This window comes from Perissodus microlepis, chromosome 23, assembly GCF_051167445.1.
Source record: "Perissodus microlepis isolate ML-2025 ecotype Zambia chromosome 23, ASM5116744v1, whole genome shotgun sequence".
Lineage (NCBI taxonomy): Eukaryota > Metazoa > Chordata > Actinopteri > Cichliformes > Cichlidae > Perissodus > Perissodus microlepis.
This window is the reverse complement of record NC_140482.1, coordinates 2,050,001-2,069,744: the sequence shown is the minus strand read 5'-3', so window position 1 is coordinate 2,069,744 and position 19,744 is coordinate 2,050,001. Positions and strand designations below refer to the sequence as shown.

The following is a 19,744-nucleotide window of genomic DNA, read 5'->3' as shown; positions in this document are numbered from 1 at the left end:
GTAGCACAATGAACTTTGCTTCCTTCTTTGATGATTTTCTCTTCTGACAATTAAGTTTTCTTGCAATAATTAAATGTTTCTAAACATGATACCACTGTCAAATAGGAACAAGGCACAGCAATATTTTTCATCTTGTCTGAGGTCTCTAATATATGAAGTTGATTCTTGTAGTTTGTTTCCTGCGAGCTGAATCGTGTTCCTCATCAAAGCTACTGAAAACACGTTTAAGTTCTAACTGGGTTCTTCCTAATGAGCCACATTCAACATGTCTTCATAAAGTTTAGCTCAAAAGTAATATTTAAATAAAAATCTGTCAAGATCACCACCGCTTTTAGGAAGTCAATCTCTATACCTTGAAACAGAAAACAAATTATGCCCAATTGGACTGAAATATCTACCAACTTGGATTTTTCATTTTTATTCTTTTTGTCATTTGAGACCCGTGGAGCAATCATAAGGTCTATGTGGAGTTTTCTGAAAACTCTTGCACTTAAACTCGACTTAAAACCGTGGGAACAGACGACAGGTCTGAGGGTTAAGGCGGTGGAGATGTGGATCAGAGGGATTGGATAGTGAAGAAGATTTCAAATAATGTTTGTGTACCAGACATTTCATCTAGAAAAGCTGTTTTTCCTCCCATATTTGTGCGGCAGTAAAGCTATGCATCAATGACACATAGTGGTGTTGTTTGTGGAGTTTGTGGAGTCCTGGCACGAGAAATGTCTTTTGAATATATTTCAAGCATGAAAAATAGCACTTTTAAACTTTTACAACTCGTGCTTGAAAATGACATGCCCAAAATGAAGTGATTATTTCTCTGCAATAAAAACTCTGTGTAACCATCTTGGTATCAAACTAAAGCTAACACTTGCAAGACTTAAGGGGCCATTATGTGTAAGTATCACAGCAGATGCCATTGCATCAAAGTAACTGAGAACAAAGAAAAAATCTAGTCACCAGATTAAGGAAAGCATTATATAAACGTCAAGCTGTGCATTTCTGTATGTGTGTACCTGAGTGCATGGTTCCGGTTAAAGTCAGGCTGCCTCTCCTGCAAAATCTCAAAGATGTTTGGTTGTCGTAGAAATGCCACAATCTTCTCATTGTAAGCTAGAAAAAAGTGAACAGACAATTTTTGTCAAATGTATTCATCTCTTCCTCTCAGATTCTTGTGTGTGCGTGCATGTGTGCATGTGTGTGTGTGTGTGTGTGTGTGTGTGTGCTTGTGCATGCACTAACCCACTGGTATTAAGTCTTGGCATGGGCCTCTGTTGGCAGATGTGAAGGTGCTGGAAGGTCGTGGAAGAACAGGTGGGCTAACATGACGAGGGTCCTCACCCATCTATAAAAACAGGATGTCAATAAACATGCTGCCCAGGTTTACATGATATGTAAGTGGAGGAAGAAAACATGTAACTATTCCTGTTATGATTAGAGGACCAATTTAAGTAGCTGTTTTAAAACAACTGTACTTTCTGTTGTCCATGATCATTACGTGTCCCTTACCAGTCGCCGAGTGGTCACCTCTCCAGCACTGTGGCTGCGCTGGCGAGTCAGGTGTTGGCGGTGAGCGAGGAGGCTCAGCGGCCGAGAGCTTTGGAGAGGCAGCCGGGGGTCAATGAACGTAGTGGCACGGCAGTTATGGTCTACAAAGAAAGGCTAGATGGGTGTGCACACAGATACACATACAAGCTGTCAGGTGTTAATCATTTTTAATTTGATTACAATTTTTAAAAAGTAAGAAATACTTGACAGAATACAGGGAGTGCAGAATTATTAGGCAAATGAGTATTTTGTCCACATCATCCTCTTCATGCATGTTGTCTTACTCCAAGCTGTATAGGCTCGAAAGCCTACTACCAATTAAGCATATTAGGTGATGTGCATCTCTGTAATGAGAAGGGGTGTGGTCTAATGACATCAACACCCTATATCAGGTGTGCATAATTATTAGGCAACTTCCTTTCCTTTGGCAAAATGGGTCAAAAGAAGGACTTGACAGGCTCAGAAAAGTCAAAAATAGTGAGATATCTTGCAGAGGGATGCAGCAGTCTCAAAATTGCAAAGCTTCTGAAGCGTGATCATCGAACAATCAAGCGTTTCATTCAAAATAGTCAACAGGGTCGCAAGAAGCGTGTGGAAAAACCAAGGCGCAAAATAACTGCCCATGAACTGAGAAAAGTCAAGCGTGCAGCTGCCAAGATGCCACTTGCCACCAGTTTGGCCATATTTCAGAGCTGCAACATCACTGGAGTGCCCAAAAGCACAAGGTGTGCAATACTCAGAGACATGGCCAAGGTAAGAAAGGCTGAAAGACGACCACCACTGAACAAGACACACAAGCTGAAACGTCAAGACTGGGCCAAGAAATATCTCAAGACTGGTTTTTCTAAGGTTTTATGGACTGATGAAATGAGAGTGAGTCTTGATGGGCCAGATGGATGGGCCCGTGGCTGGATTGGTAAAGGGCAGAGAGCTCCAGTCCGACTCAGACGCCAGCAAGGTGGAGGTGGAGTACTGGTTTGGGCTGGTATCATCAAAGATGAGCTTGTGGGGCCTTTTCGGGTTGAGGATGGAGTCAAGCTCAACTCCCAGTCCTACTGCCAGTTTCTGGAAGACACCTTCTTCAAGCAGTGGTACAGGAAGAAGTCTGCATCCTTCAAGAAAAACATGATTTTCATGCAGGACAATGCTCCATCACACGCGTCCAAGTACTCCACAGCGTGGCTGGCAAGAAAGGGTATAAAAGAAGAAAAACTAATGACATGGCCTCCTTGTTCACCTGATCTGAACCCCATTGAGAACCTGTGGTCCATCATCAAATGTGAGATTTACAAGGAGGGAAAACAGTACACCTCTCTGAACAGTGTCTGGGAGGCTGTGGTTGCTGCTGCACGCAATGTTGATGGTGAACAGATCAAAACACTGACAGAATCCATGGATGGCAGGCTTTTGAGTGTCCTTGCAAAGAAAGGTGGCTATATTGAATGTCAGAAATGTATATTTGTGAATGTGGAGATGTTATATTGGTTTCACTGGTAAAAATAAATCATTGAAATGGGTATATATTTGTTTTTTGTTGAGTTGCCTAATAATTATGCACAGTAATAGTCACCTGCACACACAGATATCCCCCTAAAATAGCTCAAACTAAAAACAAACTAAAAACTACTTCCAAAAACATTCAGCTTTGATATTAATGAGTTTTTTGGGTTCATTGAGAACATGGTTGTTGTTCAATAATACAATTATTCCTCAAAAATACAACTTGCCTAATAATTCTGCACTCCCTGTAAGTGTAGAACAGTTAGATACGATTGAGGATCTGAATACAGCTAAACTGTATTCAGATCCTCAAAAATTCATGAAGTGTAGACATTGGGGCACTGACTGATTACAGTGCCAGCCCTACCTTGCCGGTGTGGTCGTGCTTCATCTCCCAACCCCTGGGCAGCTCCAGCTGTTTGTTAGCAAACATGTTGAGGAAGGCCACCAGGTCCCTGTTGTGCTGATAGCGCTCAAAGTGATGAGCATCCCGACGAACCTTACTGATCATATGCTTCAGACATGTGTTGGTGGTGAACATGTGGTAGGCACTCTAGAACCAGGAAAGAGATTCCAGTAGACAGGAAGGAGATTTAGCACAGAGGAAACACATCAAGAAAAGAGTAAGTTTTAAGTGCCTCGTGCTACTATTACACTATGTAGTCACTATCATATGCGCACATTTCAGAGGGAAAGCAAAGGGCATGGCTGTTGTGCTTACTACTCACAACCACTACACGATATAGGTGCTGTTTTGTATGAGCTGAAGCTTATTCGGGTGCTTTGAGTCTTGGATTTGAGTCTTTTGCATTTTACGAAAATACACTATGGAGCCACTGCTGCTTTGTACTGTATAGGTAAGCGACTATATCATTGCAGTTACTACAGTATGTGTGTGAGGCTTTTCTAATGCTGTTAATAACCTAGTAAACACCTTCAGTATGCACCATCAAGTATTTCAAAAGATTACAATTTATTCTATCTATCACATACATACAACGTTAAATATTTTGTCCATTTTATTTGTATGGCAATGTCAGCCTGTCAGTAAGCCTCAAGTTTGGTCAAATTAAATATGAGACTTTTAGACATCTTTGTCCAACTAAGAACGCAGGCTTGAGGCCATGTTGCCCTCAGGACTACCTACTTTTTTCATATGGTTTAGAAATACCTGGGAGGCAGCAAGAGAGAAGGAACTGAAGAATGTGAAGTTGAGAGTACAGACTTTAAATGACTGGTAAAGGGAGAGAGCTTGCTGATGTATGATGGACAGAAAGAAGGTCAATATATTTTGTGTGCAAGAGACAATATATCTTGGAAGAATGGAAGGCCAGCAGCATTAGAGGATTCAAGAGGCTCTAATGCTAGAGGCTTCGAATGATGTACTTTTCTTTTTCACTCACTATGTGTTTACACACTGAATTTAATCATTAGTTATTATTAATCTCCGATTCTCTTCCACAGAGTGTCTTTGTCGTTTCTTCCCTCACTCCCAACCCGTTGCATCAGATGTCCAGCCCCTCCCAGGTTTCTTCCTATTAAAAGGGAGTTTCTTTCCCACTGTCACCAAAACACTTCCTCAGAGGGGATCATATGATATTGGAGTTATCTATGTTTTCTTTGTATTATTGTAGGTTCTTTGCCTTACAATATAAAGCATCTTGAGGCAACTGTTTTTGTGTTTTCTTGGCGTTATATAAATGAAATTGAACTGAATTGAACAAATATAAGCAAACTCACAAACTCTTTGTGTGCAGTTTATTGCATATTGCATCTGCTAGGTGCAGCTGCTGTATTTTACAGGGAGATAAAAGAATGCAAGCTAACTTGAAATGATGACGTATGAAGACAGGATACGACAGGATGAAGAGGTAAGGAGTGCTCAGTGGTATTTGATAAACTGCAAATTTAAGGCTTACATGTAATGTCATCATTTTAATTAGCTATTCGTTCTGTATATGTTGCTTTGACAAATTATGTATTTTCATATAGTAAAATGTTCTGCAAAACAAACTAAGGTATTGTACCTTTGTGTTAATCAAATGATGATGAAAATACTAGTTTTAAGAAGAATAAACAGGTTACAATGTCGTACTATGGTGAGTTTAAAGTTCTGTGTTGAACCGGTTTACAGTGGTTGAGGCGTTCGAGAGTCAGATCAAGTTTTGCAGATATTAGTTTGTATTAAGTTGGTGATACTTAGAGTTACTCCCTAAATTCAGTATTTATACTACCTGTACACTGTCCAGTATTAAGACAGTATAAACTGTATAGTGTCAGTGTAGGGGACGGACATCAGCCAGGAGACATGAAACATCTGCTTGCATCTTGTTGAATTCAGTTGTGTGAATCCACAAAAAGCAGTAAACCTCAAGCAGCAGCAGGTCAGCTGATCACAGGCTGTACACCATGAAAATCTAGTTCACATTAGAAATTATTCATTCATATTTAAATGTTTTAGATTGATCATGAAACAAATTTTAACATGACTTAAAATGCAGTTTTCAAATGATGATTTTATTTATTAAGGGAAAACGTACATGTCCCTATGTGGAAAAAATGATTTCCCTCTCTAATAACTGCAGGATCGCTGTCCTGCTGCATAACCTAAGTGTATTTGAGCTTCTGATCAATCAGTCTGAAGCCCAAATACTTCTTTAGAGTGTGGCATGATGCATTGCTTTTTAAGATTTTTAAGCTACTTTACTTTGTCAGCCAGGATCTATTTGAGTGACTTATTGATTCAACATCAACAACAATAATAATAACAATAATAATAATAATTTATTTGAGAGTGTTGATGCGGAAGTATAAAAAAAAGGTCAAAACGAGTTGTGCCATGTCTCTGTGGATCTAGAGAAAGCACATGCTGGGGTGCCAATAGAGGAACTGTGGAGGTGATTGAAAGAGGATTTCACGATGCTGGGTCTTTTGACTCAGCGTTTTGAGTTTTAGTTTATTTTGATGTTTATGGTTTATGTTTAAGTTCATTTGTTTATTAGTTTCCCCGTATGTTTTCAACCCCTCTGTTAAGTCTACTTTGTCCTTTATGTGTTTCATGGCTGCATGTCTTTTGTTGTCAAGTTCATGTTGTCACATCTTTGTTTCATTATGTTTCCTATTTTATTTTGAAGAGGTTCTGTGTTCCTGTGTTTAGCTTTACGTTTCCCCTGTGACGTCGTTATGCTCATTTGTTTCAGCTGTTTCCACTTCCCTCATTATCCTCCTGTGTGTATTAAGTCTGTGTGTTTTCAGTCATTCCTTGTCAGGTCGTCTGCTTTGTTCACGTCATGCATCCAGTTTTTGTCCATGTCTCCATGCCAGGTCCCACGTGCACGGTTTTTTCATGCTTTAATCTTAGTTCACCCAGTTTAATTTATTGTTTAGTTTCACCTTTGCCTTTTATTTTGTACTTCTTTGCCAGCCTTAATAAACGGCTCATTTTTTGTTATTCCACGTCACGTTTCACATTCTGTTTCGGTCTGCATTTGAGTCTTTTTTTGCAATACATACAGTCTGCCACAGCCAGACTGTGACAGAGGAACTGGAAGTCAGGAGTGGCAGAGAGTATGAGGATAGTGGTGAGGTGTCGAGTAAGAGTGACATGGTTTGGGGGGGTTTGGGGGTGGGATTACATCAGGTATTCGCTTTGAGCCCCTTAACTATCTGTGGTTAGAATCATAAACTATGGCAAGCCAAAAGCTGATTCTATTCTTTTGCTTTTATTCAAAATGTTTTTTGAATTTCTGCCAATGAGGAAACAAGGAAAACACTCTTCTGACTGACACAGATCACAGTCTATTTACATTTTTCTTAAAAAACAACAACTACATTTTCATTTTTTTTCTTCAAAATATAACAGTAGAGTAAGGTTAGGGTTATCATCTTTGATGACCTCAAAGGGTTAATAAGTGCGTTGTTTAAAATCCCTTTCTTGAAACAAATAGAATGTGGTCTGTTATGAAAAGAAAGACACATGAATGGAAGTAAAAGAATAACAAGAGATAGAATGTAAGTAAAAAGTGTCCATACAGGGTTGGAATGCAGCACAGTGAAGAATTCAGGGCTGGTGAGGAACTTCGCGCTAGGGGACTGAAGCAGCAGGGTTAGGCGAGACCTGGGACTGGACTGTGGCAAATTGCTGTCCCTACGTAGCTCTGCAAAATATACCAGAATCATCAAAATAAAAAAAAGAAAATCACAGGGGAAGAACATGGATCAGGATTTTGTGCCGTGTAGAAGAGGGCTACCTGGGAATGAGGGTTGCATATCAGTCTCATCAGCTGAAAGCTCATTGGGTAGCTGCTCTTCTGGTCTACTGTCGTTGGTCATTGTCCTACGTATACTTTGATACCTGCAAATTTATGTGTACAGTAACAATTAATGATAATGTTACTAAAAACAAAAAAATGGGAAGTGGCAAATTCATTTCCATTTTTAACTGAAACTTTGGACGAACATCTAGTTTGCGAATCTTCATGTGCATATGTTTGTTTTCTGACCTGCGATTTAGCTGTTCCATCTGCTGTATGGAGTTAGACCTCTGAAGAGTTTGTGGGGCCGGGGGTGCGGTTGGACGTTGCCATGTTGTTGTTCTGTTCACGTGGTCCACATAGAAAATGCGACCATGGCTGTCTATGCGAGCCTCCCAATCTGGATCACACACAATGCAACAGAAGAACACATATAGTAGTTCTCCAAAAGTTGATTCTGTTCATCTGGACGTAGCGTTTTGTGGGAGAAACGTTTCGTCACTCATCCAAGTGACTTCTTCAGTCTGCATCAAGACATATAGTAGCTGTTTTTCATGTAAGAATATAGAGGTTTCTAAACTAAGGTTTTATGAACAAAAATGACACAGTAGATTATATATAATTATAATCATATATACATATAAAATTTTGGCCTTAAAGTTACAGAACTACTGACTACAATCTACAATCTAGCTGTTTTTAAGATTAAAATACAAAACTGAATCTGTGGCTTATGGGTTTATTACAAATGAGAAATTCTAGCATTTAAAGCTAAGGTTGAAAATTCAAATTCAGTAGCAAATTCCACATCTGAAAAATAGTAACACACATTTGTGTCAACTTGTCTAGTCATACATACATGTAATTGGAAAGGCCAATTACAGTATTTTCCACACTATAAGGTGCACTTAAAATCCTTTAATTTTCTCAAAAATCAACAGTGCTCCTTATGTATGAATTCTTGTTGTGCTTACTGACCTCGAACCGATTTCATGTGCTACACGGTGCTCAAATATCTGTCAAAAAAAATGTTTTAGTACAACTTTGGTAAGCTACGAAGCCGCACCGCTTGATGGATTGTCGGAGCATTACGGCTGCCGTAGTCAGGAGCCTCGCAAAATAATCTGGGTGCGCTTCAGGTCCCAAAGTCAAACGAACACTCGGCATCACTGAGAGTTACAAAACAGTCTAAATTCTTTCATCTTTAATAAAATGATCAGCGTTGCTGCTTTACCAGGTGTAACAATTAAGTTTAACATCCAGGCATCCATGAAAACAGTTTATTAACGGAGTTACCAGTTAGCAGGAAGTTAGCTTGCTAGTTTCCACCTAAGCATGATATAGCATGTTCTGACTGAGAGATTTCTGAAAAAATTCAAACATACAGCTCTGTTATCACTTCCAACATAAATGAAGACAGAAAACTAAACAGCAGTGACGTTTGTAGGGTTACTGAAGTTGGGCTAGCTGGTATATAAGGATGTGCTACGTGATCGTAGCGACACAGCTATGTTAGCATAACATAAACACAGTGAAGCTGGAGGATGAACGCTAACTTTTTCCCACTCGTTAATGGGAGGGTTCCCGATGGTTAGGGATAAATCGCAACGCAGGATGCTGTAAACGGACCAAACTTCAGTCAGGAGAACAACTGAGTTAATCCATCCACAATACGAGGTTAGTCATTAATATACTGCAACAACATGGGAATAGAGCAGCTGCCAGAGAATTCAACATTAATGAATAAATGAAGTGGAGGAAGCAAGAAGAATGAGCTGAGTAAAGTTTGACTTATCTGACTGTTTTGTTTCACTTTATAATCCGGTGCGCCTTATGGTCTGAAAAATACGGTATCTAAATTCCTTATCACAGCTCCTGTGCTATATCTTAATATCCTTAATCTTCCTCAAACTGCTTAATCCAGAAGACTTCTAGGGACCCTAGTACCTTATGCATAAACCCTGACTGCTATACACAACCTTCAAACTTGAAGATATCTGGTAAAGAAAATATGTGTATGCGGTTTCTGTGCTGTATTGTGTACTTTAATGTTCTTTAAAACAGACATACACACACACACACACTCACCAGGGGGCAGTGGTTCATCTACTCTCTGGTAGCGACTGATGTCATGGCGAACAGATGGCAGGGAGTGAACAGACTGGTGGCCATTGACCTGTTCTGTGGCACCTGGATAAAAACACATAAACAAGCACATAAAAAATTAGAGCATCAAAATGAATATAAGAAATCCAGAAAAGTCAATTTTTTTATAGTCATGGTTCATAACAGCTCTGCTACTTAATATAATTCAATAACATGAAAAGGTTAAATAAACACAATTGTTCCCTTTAAAGCCAGTGTATTATTTGTTTTGAATTAAGTGCCACTACAGTCTTTCATTAATACTTCCTGATCGCTCGGTTACGATTTTTTTTTTTTAACAAGGTTATTCATCTTGCGCTGGACTGGACCCCAAATGGCACAGCCATACCAGGCTTGGCACAGAGGAAAACCTATTGACACTTGAAGCACCCATCTGTAGGCAAAGAGCTGAAAGTCACCAGTCTGCCCTCCTGTGTGTCTTTACAAATTTCCTGTGCATGAATCTCAGGATTTTGTTGAAATGTTTAATAAGCCTGACAACAATTTGAATCGTACGTTCACACTGCAGGCGAAAGCGCATCAAATCTGACTTTTCTGACCCTATGCGACCCATATCCGATCATGGTATGACAGTGTGAACGGCACAAATCTGATATTTTCAAATCCGACCTGGGTCACTTTCGTATGTGGTTCTGAATCCGATACATATCTGATGTTTCAGAAAGCGACTGCTGTTTGCAGTTAGCTCCTAGCATTTCTCGACAGCTCTGCCTCCTTTTCGACTACCCGGGACATTTAAATAATGGATACCTCGTATACAAACAAATTCATGCTTTTCTCCTCAACAGAGAGCGTTCCCCGATTGAACAACAATGCTGTAAAATAAGAACAATGGCTCCTAAATACAGACTTAATAATACAGACTTAGTAATGTGTCACGTGAAGATTCATCAGCCAGATGTTTACTGATGATCGACAGTGACAGCAGACATCATCATCACTATTCCAACAATCCTCTCCACACAGACAAGCATAAACACACTCGACTATCACTAAATCAAATTTAACACGCATTTGTAATGACGCTAGTTCAGTTTACAATAGGGTTCATTCGCTTGGTCAGCAGGTGGCAGTATCCTCGTACACTGGGGAGTAAACTGCCATTAAACGAACAGAAGAAGAAGAAAACACTTGCACATGCGCGGTACGGATCGGGTAGACCCGATGTGTACGGTCCGACTTTGCACATGTGCAGTAAGGATCGGGGAGTCCTGATCCGTAACTATCTTTCGTTTTTGTCTACATTATATTGAAATGTTTCATTATTGCAAACAATTTAAGATATACTTATTATTCTTAACATCTTAACAGATACTCTGACCCGTAACTATCGTTAAATGCTTCGACCGGAAGTAGACACCTTTCGCACATGCGTGGTACCGATCGGGTTTCCGGTACCGATCGGGTAGTGACACCGACAGCGCACTGATTTTGAAGCGTCGGTGGGCGCTTTGTGTTTACGTCCTTCTTGCTCTGGATTCTGAAGGTTTCGTCTCTCTCCAAACAATATTGACTGAACCAGCAGCAAAAGACGATCCAAACTACGCTTCACATAAACATCGTCACAAATTCACTCTGACTTTTGCTGTTTTGCTTCCACCAGGATAAAATCACACTTCATGTAGAGCTCTCTCTCTCTCTCTCTCTCAGGAATAGTTTCCCATCTAAAAATCTCTTTTTTGCATTATTCGCTTAATTATTACCCACCAGTCTACGGTGTCGGCCGCTGTTTTTTTTTGTTTTGTTTTTTTACTTACTTCCGACAAGAAAGACAAATTTCTGCTGTTCATTACTGAACAAATTTCAACTTTTTAAAATTATGCAAAATTGCAAAAATGCTTCGCTGTGTCTCTAATCAAACCTCTGTAACTTTGCTCTGCTTCACTTCGTTTTTGATCTACTGCACAATATTTTTTAAGGTCATCTGCTATAAAAACCCAGACCAGGAAAACCTGGTCTGGGTTTTGTTTTTCTGTGTTTTATCCTCAGTTTCTTTGACACAAAGGAATCTGCTGTGATGCTCACACCTTTGATAAAGTCTCACAAGTGTCAGCTTTCTTTTTATAGATATAAAAATATAGATATGTACTGATAAGTGATCAGAATTATAATATTTCTGACTGTCTGAGGCAAAATTTCCCTGATTCACATCAAATCGTGGATCGAATCGATTTGGGACCTTGTGAATCGGAATCGAATCGATTCTAGAAATCAGTGACGATACCCAGCCCTAGTCAAGAGCTCATATTACCCCAGTTCTTCAGCAGCTTCACTGGTTGCCCGTAGAAGCCAGGATAAACTTTAAAATCGTACTTCTCACGTACAAGTGTATCCATAAGTCTGCTCCTTCCTATTTGTGTGACCTGCTCCATATCACCACTGTTTCCAGCCCTCTCAGATCCTCATCTGCTATTCATCTTACTGTTCTGTCCGTGGGTCTCATCACCTCTGCTCCTCGGCTCTGGAACTCTCTTCCTCCAGCCATAAGAAATATAGACTCTCTTCCCACATTATTTATATTATATCATTATTATTATTTTTATATCATGCTGGATCCTGGTGTGGACTGGACAATGTGTTAGGACTGAAAGGATGCCACATTCTTTTAAAGAAAATGATCCACTTATGGAGGGCTGAATTTAAAGACACTCCAAAAGTCCAAGTGAAAAACTGATGGGGCAAGCTAGTTCATTTTGCTGAAATCTTATTGCAGCAACTCAGAAAGGTACCTGACAACGTTGGGGCATGCTCCTAATGAGACGACAGATGTGTCCTGGGGAATCCCTTCCCAGATCTGGACCAGGGAATCACTGAGCTCCTGAACAGTCTGAGGTGCAACCTGATATCGTCAGATGGATTGAAACGTAATGTCCCAATGGTGCTCTGTTGTATTTAGGACAGGTTAACATGTGGGCTGGTCAATGGTAACAGTTCCTTTATCCTCCAGGAACTGCCAGCATACTCTCACCACATGAACCCAGGTATGCAACAAGAGGAACCTAGGACCCACTCCACCAGTGTAGGCACTTAGAATGGTTCCAAGGATTTCATCTTGATGTCAAATGGCAGTTGGGGTCCCGTTGTCTGACTTTTAGAGGTCTGTGCGTCTCTCCATGGACATGCCTCCCCAAACCACCACTGACCCATCATCAAACTGATCATGCTGAACACTGCTACAGGCAGCATCATATTTGGAAATCATGTATCGGTATTTCAGGAGCAGGACCACGCCTCCTAACATGCTCCTTCCAGTTGCCATCTATATATGTTCCTCCAGTTTGGCAAGCTGTTCATTCTCGTTTACGTGCCCACCCTCCTTCCTTGTTCTCAATTCTTTAACTTCTTCACTTCTATTTAGTGCATGAGGATCTGCCAGGCCCGGGAGCCTTTGCCAGTCCCCTTCGAGGCCTTCCCCAAACCGCAGCTCAATTCATGTCCAAGCATCACCTTTACCTACTAAAACGCTGTCAAACCTAAAATGAGGACGTGGGCCCAGCTAGTGAAATATAAATATACTCCATGGCTTCTACTGAAGAGAGTTCAGTAGACGACGTGGGCTCTCATGCCACCCTCATAAAGTCTGTTTGTGAATCAGAATCAGAAACTTTATTGTCATTGTCACGAGAACAACGAAATTAAGAATGGTCCCCGATCATTGCATCATCCCTAGCAATATCAAAATATAAATAAAACAATAAAATTCAATAAATAAAATAGATAGAATACTTAAAATACTAATAAGATGTAACAGTAAAACATTCACATACATTCCCACACACATGCTTCAGACCGTGCATAGATTAACACAAGAGTGGCGTGATGGACATTTTTTTTGTAGTATTCAGATGTGTTATTGCAGTTGGATAACAGCTGTGTTTGAGTCTATTAGTCCTTGCTCTGATTGCCCTGTACCGTCTGCCTGAGGGCAACAGTTCAAACAGGGAGTGGCCAGGATGTGAAGTGTCTTTTATGATGTTTTGGGCCTTTTTAAAACAGTGGGTGTTGTGTAGAACTTCCAGTGTGGGGAGAGGGCAGCCAGTGATCTTTTGGGCGGTGTTAATGATCCCTTGGAGTGCTTTCCTCTGAGCCCCTGTGCAGCTAGTGTACCAAATGCATATGCAGTAGGTTAGAACACTCTCAATGGTGGCTCTGTAGAAGGACACCAGCAGTTTCTGTGTGATGTTATTCCTCCTGAGAATTCTCAGGAAGTACAGTCTCTGTTGGGCCTTTTTCAGCAGCTCGGAGGTGTTCACACTCCAGGAAAGGTTCTCCTCTATATTGAGTCCCAGGAAGCGGAAGCTTGCCACCCTTTCTACACAGTCCCCATTAATGAATAGTGGTTGGATCTCTGCCTTTTTCCTTCTGAAGTCTATTATGAGTTCTTTGGTTTTTGAAGTGTTGAGGAGGAGGTTATTGGCCTTACACCATGACGTCAGCTGCTCCACCTCGTCTCTGTACGTAGACTCGTCTCCCTTGGAAATGAGCCCCACCACTGTGGTGTCGTCTGCAAATTTCACAAAGATGTTGCTGTGGTGGCGAGGAGTGCAGTCGTGTGTGTAGAGAGAGTAGAGCAGTGGACTGAGCACACAGCCCTGGGGTGAGCCAGTGCTGAGACGCAGGGCTGAGGATGTGTGATGGCCAACTCTGACTCTCTGTCTACGGCCCGAGAGGAAGCTATTGATCCACATGCAGGTGCTATATGGAAGCCCCAGGTCTTGTAGCTTGGCCACCAGTTAGTGTGGAAGGATGGTGTTAAAAGCTGAGCAGTAATCAACGAAGAGCATCCGCACATAGCTACCATGCTCTTCCAGGTGTGTTAATGCAGCATGGAGTGCTGTGGCTACAGCGTCTTCGTGGACCGGTTTGCTCTGTAGGCAAACTGGTGTGGATCCAGGCTGCGGGGCAGGGCTGCTGTGATGTGTCTGCGGACCAGCTTCTCAAAGCATTTCATTACCACTGGGGTGAGTGCCACCGGTCTGTAGTCATTCAGGCCGGTGGCACTCATCTGATTGTTGTCACTGAAATTCACACCAATGACTTGCTGGAAATCATTTTGTAGGGCTCTGGCAGTGCTCATCCTGTTCCTCCTTGCACAAAGGAGCAGACACTGGTATTGCCAATGGGTTAAGAACCTTATATCGGCTGGTTCAGCTCTCCTAGAGTAACTATCTCCTGGAATCACTTCCATGCTGTTGAGACCATGCTAGGAGCAAGCCTTCTGGCAATGGCACGTATTGATGTGCCATCATGGACTGGATGGCAATTTCCGTTTCTGTCAGTATGGAATTGATGTATTGATTTCGTATTGAATATGTCATTCCTTTATTGGACTACCTTTGCAAAGTCTGTAGGGTCCAGACATCGACCCTAGCCAAATGCATAACCAGTGAAAAAACAGTCCAAAAAAAAAAAAAAAAAATGAGGATGTGGAGAGGCAGATAATCGACAAGTAGTTTGATGGTGTCGTACCCTTGTGGGGATCTTTTATGATTAGGACTGTTCTGCCCTGTGTCAGTCTGGATGAATACCTGCTGTTAGTAGCTCCCTTACTTGTCCTGCCAGGTCATTGAGTGCTGTTAGTATAGAGATGCAGGTAGAGGCAGTAGAGGGGCACTATTTGTGATCAACTATGAAAGGTCACTATTGTGACCTTTAACTTTTGTGATAATTAGACCAATTAAAGTAAAAAGATGAGTTTTGGTGCAGTTTTTGGTGCATAAATACTACATGCAATAGTGAGCAGACTGTGTATTCAAATGTATAATATAATGCCCTGTATAATCATAATGGTAATAGGGGTAGCATGAGGATTGGGTTGTAATCATTATCTGGCTGGGGCCTTTCTGTATGGAGTGTGTATGTTTTCTTCATGGCTCCTCCCACAGTCCAAACATATGCAGTAAGTGGAGTTAGTCTGTCTTCATGCATGCTCAGTCATCCAGTTAAGGAAACCAGTTAGTCAGTGGTGCTGGTGTCAGTCATTCTGCAGATGTTTATAAGGTTGGGGAAACCTTCAGTCAGCTGAAACTGAAGAACTGATGATTCTAAATTGTCCATAGGTGTGAATGTGGAACATGACTACGGATGATGTCTGTCTGTGTTGACCCCGCGACAGACTGGCGATCTGTCTCGGGTGTACCCCACCTCTAATCCTATCACAACTTGGATAGCCCTCCCATAGCCCCAAAGTTTGATAAGTGGAAAGAGAATGCATGGATGGATGGATGCTTAATAATAATAAAAATAATAATAATAAGAAGAAGAAAATATTTGTGTAAATGGTCAAAAGAACATTTGGTTAAACTTTTGCTCAGTGCCTTGGATATGGGTTTTTACATATGGATTTGTTGATCTGGTTAGATGTGCAAAGGTCATGTTAAACTTTCGCATTGTTACACATGAAACCACTCGCATTTAATGTAAAAAATATAATTACTATAATCATTAAAAGATCAGGCTGAAAATCTGAAAAGTCCAGATATACATGGCCAAGGTTTTTATTTTTAAAAGATGCATTTCTTACTCTCTATATACTTGAATAATATGTAATGCCTGGATGAATTAAACTCCTCTGGTATGGACAGATCTATTGCTCAAGATAGCTACATTACAGAAGCAGAAAAATTATTCAATATGTTGTTAAAGAATTAGGTTTGTTACATATGAGGATAAAACTACAGCAGACTTGTATTCTTCTTCTTACAGCATGTGAACAATGTGGACCCAAAACAGTACAAACAGAAAACTGCATAACATGATGACGAGCAGGCAAAAGCTGAGGGTACAAATAAACACGGAGACACTTGCAGAAAGTGAACATACAGGCGCAAGCAACTGGGAAATCGTGGCTGAGGAAAGTAAAACTGAATAAAACACATAAAAAAGTCTATCAAAATAAAACAGCAAATAACATACGAAGGAACACTTATAACTATAAAACCTAAAGACTAAACTGAGAGTATAAAAAGCAGACAAAACCTGCAACCGGAGATTTGCACAATCAAATGAAAAACTATGAGTGAAAACACAAGGAGTCCTTTGAATGTATTTGGTACTCCTGTATTTTTTCTGTTTCTTTTTGTATACTTTATATAATAAAAAATGAAATCGTGTTTGAAATTTTTTTTCAGTGCCTTTAGCAGAACCTACCAGCTTTAGATGTCATGCTTCTTCCTTGCTCAGCCATGCAGGTGGATAGCGAAGGTGGTGCTGGCCCATTTGCCTCGCTGCTTGATGACTCCCCCGGTTCCTCCTCTGCCTTTGGAACAACTGCTTTTCTTGTTCTCACTTCCTGAAAGAAATGAGAGAGGAAACATGCAGGGGTGAGGCTTTGTCAAAGCTCTTGTCAAGATGACAGTGATTGTCAGCAATAAACTATTGATAATTTATAGTTTCAATTCAGCTTTTAAAGGTAATGTGCCACATGTAGAACCAATATTAAAGAGGGATGATGCTCCTAAAGTCATAGTGCCTCACCTGAATGGGAGAAAGAGGACCAAGTGAGGGATTGCAGTGTACTTCTGGGTTTTTCCCCATCCTGATGCTGTGCTCCTGACTTGGACATTCCCCTGGAGATTCTCCAGATCTGACTTCAGCTGCCTCAGCCCTTGATACCTGAGATGAGTTGGAAGCTGTAGCAGTTTCTCCAACAACCTGTGCAGCCATTGCTCTGGCAGCTTCTTCAATTCTATCTGCTGATTGATGTGTCTGTATTGGGAGTGCAGCAGCACCTTCTTGTGCTCCTGCTCCAGCTTCAGGCCCTGCAGTGTTGGCTCCAGACTGAGCACCAGCAGAAGAACCTGCCTCTCCCGTGGCCTGAACTCCAGGCCCTGCCTCACATGAGCCCTGTGACTCGCCTTTTGAACCACTGCTCCCCTGTGGAGACTCAGGTGTAGCTGAGTTGGTATTCTGCTGTGTCTTTGTTTCCAGCGATTGATCCCAGTGCTGCCCAGCTCCTTCCTCATCCTCATCTGAGTCAATGTGTAGCATGGCACTGAGCCGTGTGTCTGTGGGAAAGCTGGAGCTGAGCTTTGGTAATGGCCCTGCAGCAGGTCGGTCCCCAATGCTCCTGGGACCTTCGAGGGAATCTAGGTAGTCATTAAGTGACACCTGCCTTTGGGTGAAGCTGCCAAGAGCCACAGGAAGCAGATTCACCTCTCCCACTTGCCCAGGCTCCTGCCACACACTGTCATCACCATAGTAACATGAACCATTAACATATAAGGAGCCCTCATCAGAACCAATGCGAGAAGGTCCACATGTAGCACCTAAAGACGAGGAGAGCTGATGGAGATCTTCGTCGTCAGAGGGACTCCCAGGGTCACCATTCATCACACCACCCAGGATCGTTCCCAGAGGGTCTGGCGAAGCTTCTAGAGCAGAAAAGAGGATGGATGAGAAGGAGAGGATGTGACAACTGAGAGATAAATAACGTGTGCTTTCATGACATGTTAGCAGAACAAAAACAACACCTCCCACTTCCTCGTCTTCTTTCAGGTGTTTCTGTTAGGGCAGGGATGTCAAACTCAAATACACAGTGGGCCAAAATTCAAAACTGGAACAAAGCCGCGGGCTAACGTTAATATTTATTGAAATATATTTATTCCTCCAGATATAAGAATGAATCTTTTCTTATGGACTCAAACACGTTTTGCTGAAAAACTGAATATGGAACAAGCAAAGCTTAATACTAAACAATATATATATATATATTAGCTGTATAATACCAGTAGGCCAGCTCTAATAGTAATTTGGTATGGCTTCGCGCCAGAGTTTGACACCTATGTGTTAGGGGTTGCCACGGGGGAACATCTTATTCCATCTCGCTCTATCTCTAGCATCCTCCTCTGTCACACCAATTCTTTGCATGTGCTCCTTCACAACATCCATGAATCTCCTCTGTGGTTTCTGTGGGTGCTGGTCACGCCCAAAGAAAACCTTAGCACCTTCAGCTCTGTCACCTCCAGCTCGGCCTCGTGTCTTTTTGTCAGTGTCACTGTCTCCAAACCACTCGCCATGTAGACCAGGTTTCGCTACAATCTCTTCTACTCTTTCATTCTTGCTGCTATTGTAACAAATCACACCGTGACACCCATCTCTATACACTCCACTCTGCTTGCCCTTATCTTGTTCACCTCTCTTGTGTACTGTCCGTGGCTTTGGAAGGTTGACCACAGGTACTTGAACACACCCTGCTCCTCACTATTACGCCTTTCTTATTTACACACATGTATTTTATCTTGTTTTCACTGACTTTCATTCCTCTTCTCTCCAGAGTATGCCTCCACATGCATGTGTCATGTGGATCTTGGTCATTTTTTTGGCATGTTTTTATGGCCCTCGCAGTGCTTTTGTTTTTACATTTTGCAAGACACCGCTGCTGCCCAGAGTTCCACAGGAACTCAAGAGGAGACATCAGGCCAGAGCAAGAGTTAAAACAAGGAGAAGGAAATATAAATCCCCTGTTCCATCAGTCATCATGGGGAATGTGAGGTCTCTGACTAATAAGATGGAGCTGATAAAACATCAGAGGCAGTATTGGGAGGCAGGTTATTATGCATGGAGGCATGGCTGCACTCAGTGCCACCGGCTTCGTCATCTGGCTTTTTCACTGCTCGGGCCAACAGAGCGGCCAAGCTGAGCAGTTAGAGGAAAGGTGGAGGGATTGCAGTGGTTATTAATGAAAGGTGGTGTATTCCAGGATATGTTACTGTGAAGGAACATCTCTCCTCACCTGACGTTAAACTTTTAGCTGTCATATTATTTATCGCAGGAATTCTCCTCCACTATATTAACTGTTTTTTTGTACCACCATCAGCTAATGGTGCAGCAGCGTGTAACATCATACATGCAACTGTTGATGGCCTATAGTGTAAACACACAGAGGCATTGATCACCATCAGTGGTTATTTTAACCATGTCAGTCTAGACTCCACTCTGCCAACTTTCCAGCTGCATGTGGACTGTAAAACACAGGACAATGAAACGAACAGTTCTATCTATAACTTCTGTTCCCTTTCAGTCGATTCACTCGGTACAACACATAAGTATGGGACATATATACACGTCCCGCAGAGCAGCCACCGAACTGGAATCGAACCACCACCACCTTAGTGTGCAGTAGACCAAGGAGAAAGGACAGTATGAGGCACCGAAGGGGCTGTAACATCCAATCGATAAAACCAAAGCAAACCAAAGTGTGCGAGAGAAAGTTCATATCCACAGACTCAATGGGTTCAAACGGGGGCTACAAACGGCCTCCAGCACCAAAGATAAGTCCC

At 41.6% G+C, this 19,744-nt stretch overlaps 1 protein-coding gene across 1 annotated transcript in view; it reads right to left on the bottom strand.

Annotated features, from left to right (window-relative positions):
- Window positions 1–19,744, bottom strand: part of hecw2b (HECT, C2 and WW domain containing E3 ubiquitin protein ligase 2b) — a 71,878-nt gene that overhangs the window by 17,451 nt on the left and 34,683 nt on the right. The window contains exons 9-18 of the mRNA XM_084922591.1: window positions 16,941–17,836; window positions 16,614–16,755; window positions 9,387–9,488; window positions 7,548–7,698; window positions 7,296–7,399; window positions 7,078–7,202; window positions 3,413–3,598; window positions 1,507–1,659; window positions 1,240–1,342; window positions 1,014–1,110 (exon numbers count right to left, since the gene is read on the bottom strand). Of these exons, the coding sequence (XP_084778717.1) occupies window positions 1,014–1,110; window positions 1,240–1,342; window positions 1,507–1,659; window positions 3,413–3,598; window positions 7,078–7,202; window positions 7,296–7,399; window positions 7,548–7,698; window positions 9,387–9,488; window positions 16,614–16,755; window positions 16,941–17,836 (2,059 nt within the window). The remainder of the gene's footprint in view (window positions 1–1,013; window positions 1,111–1,239; window positions 1,343–1,506; window positions 1,660–3,412; window positions 3,599–7,077; window positions 7,203–7,295; window positions 7,400–7,547; window positions 7,699–9,386; window positions 9,489–16,613; window positions 16,756–16,940; window positions 17,837–19,744) is intronic.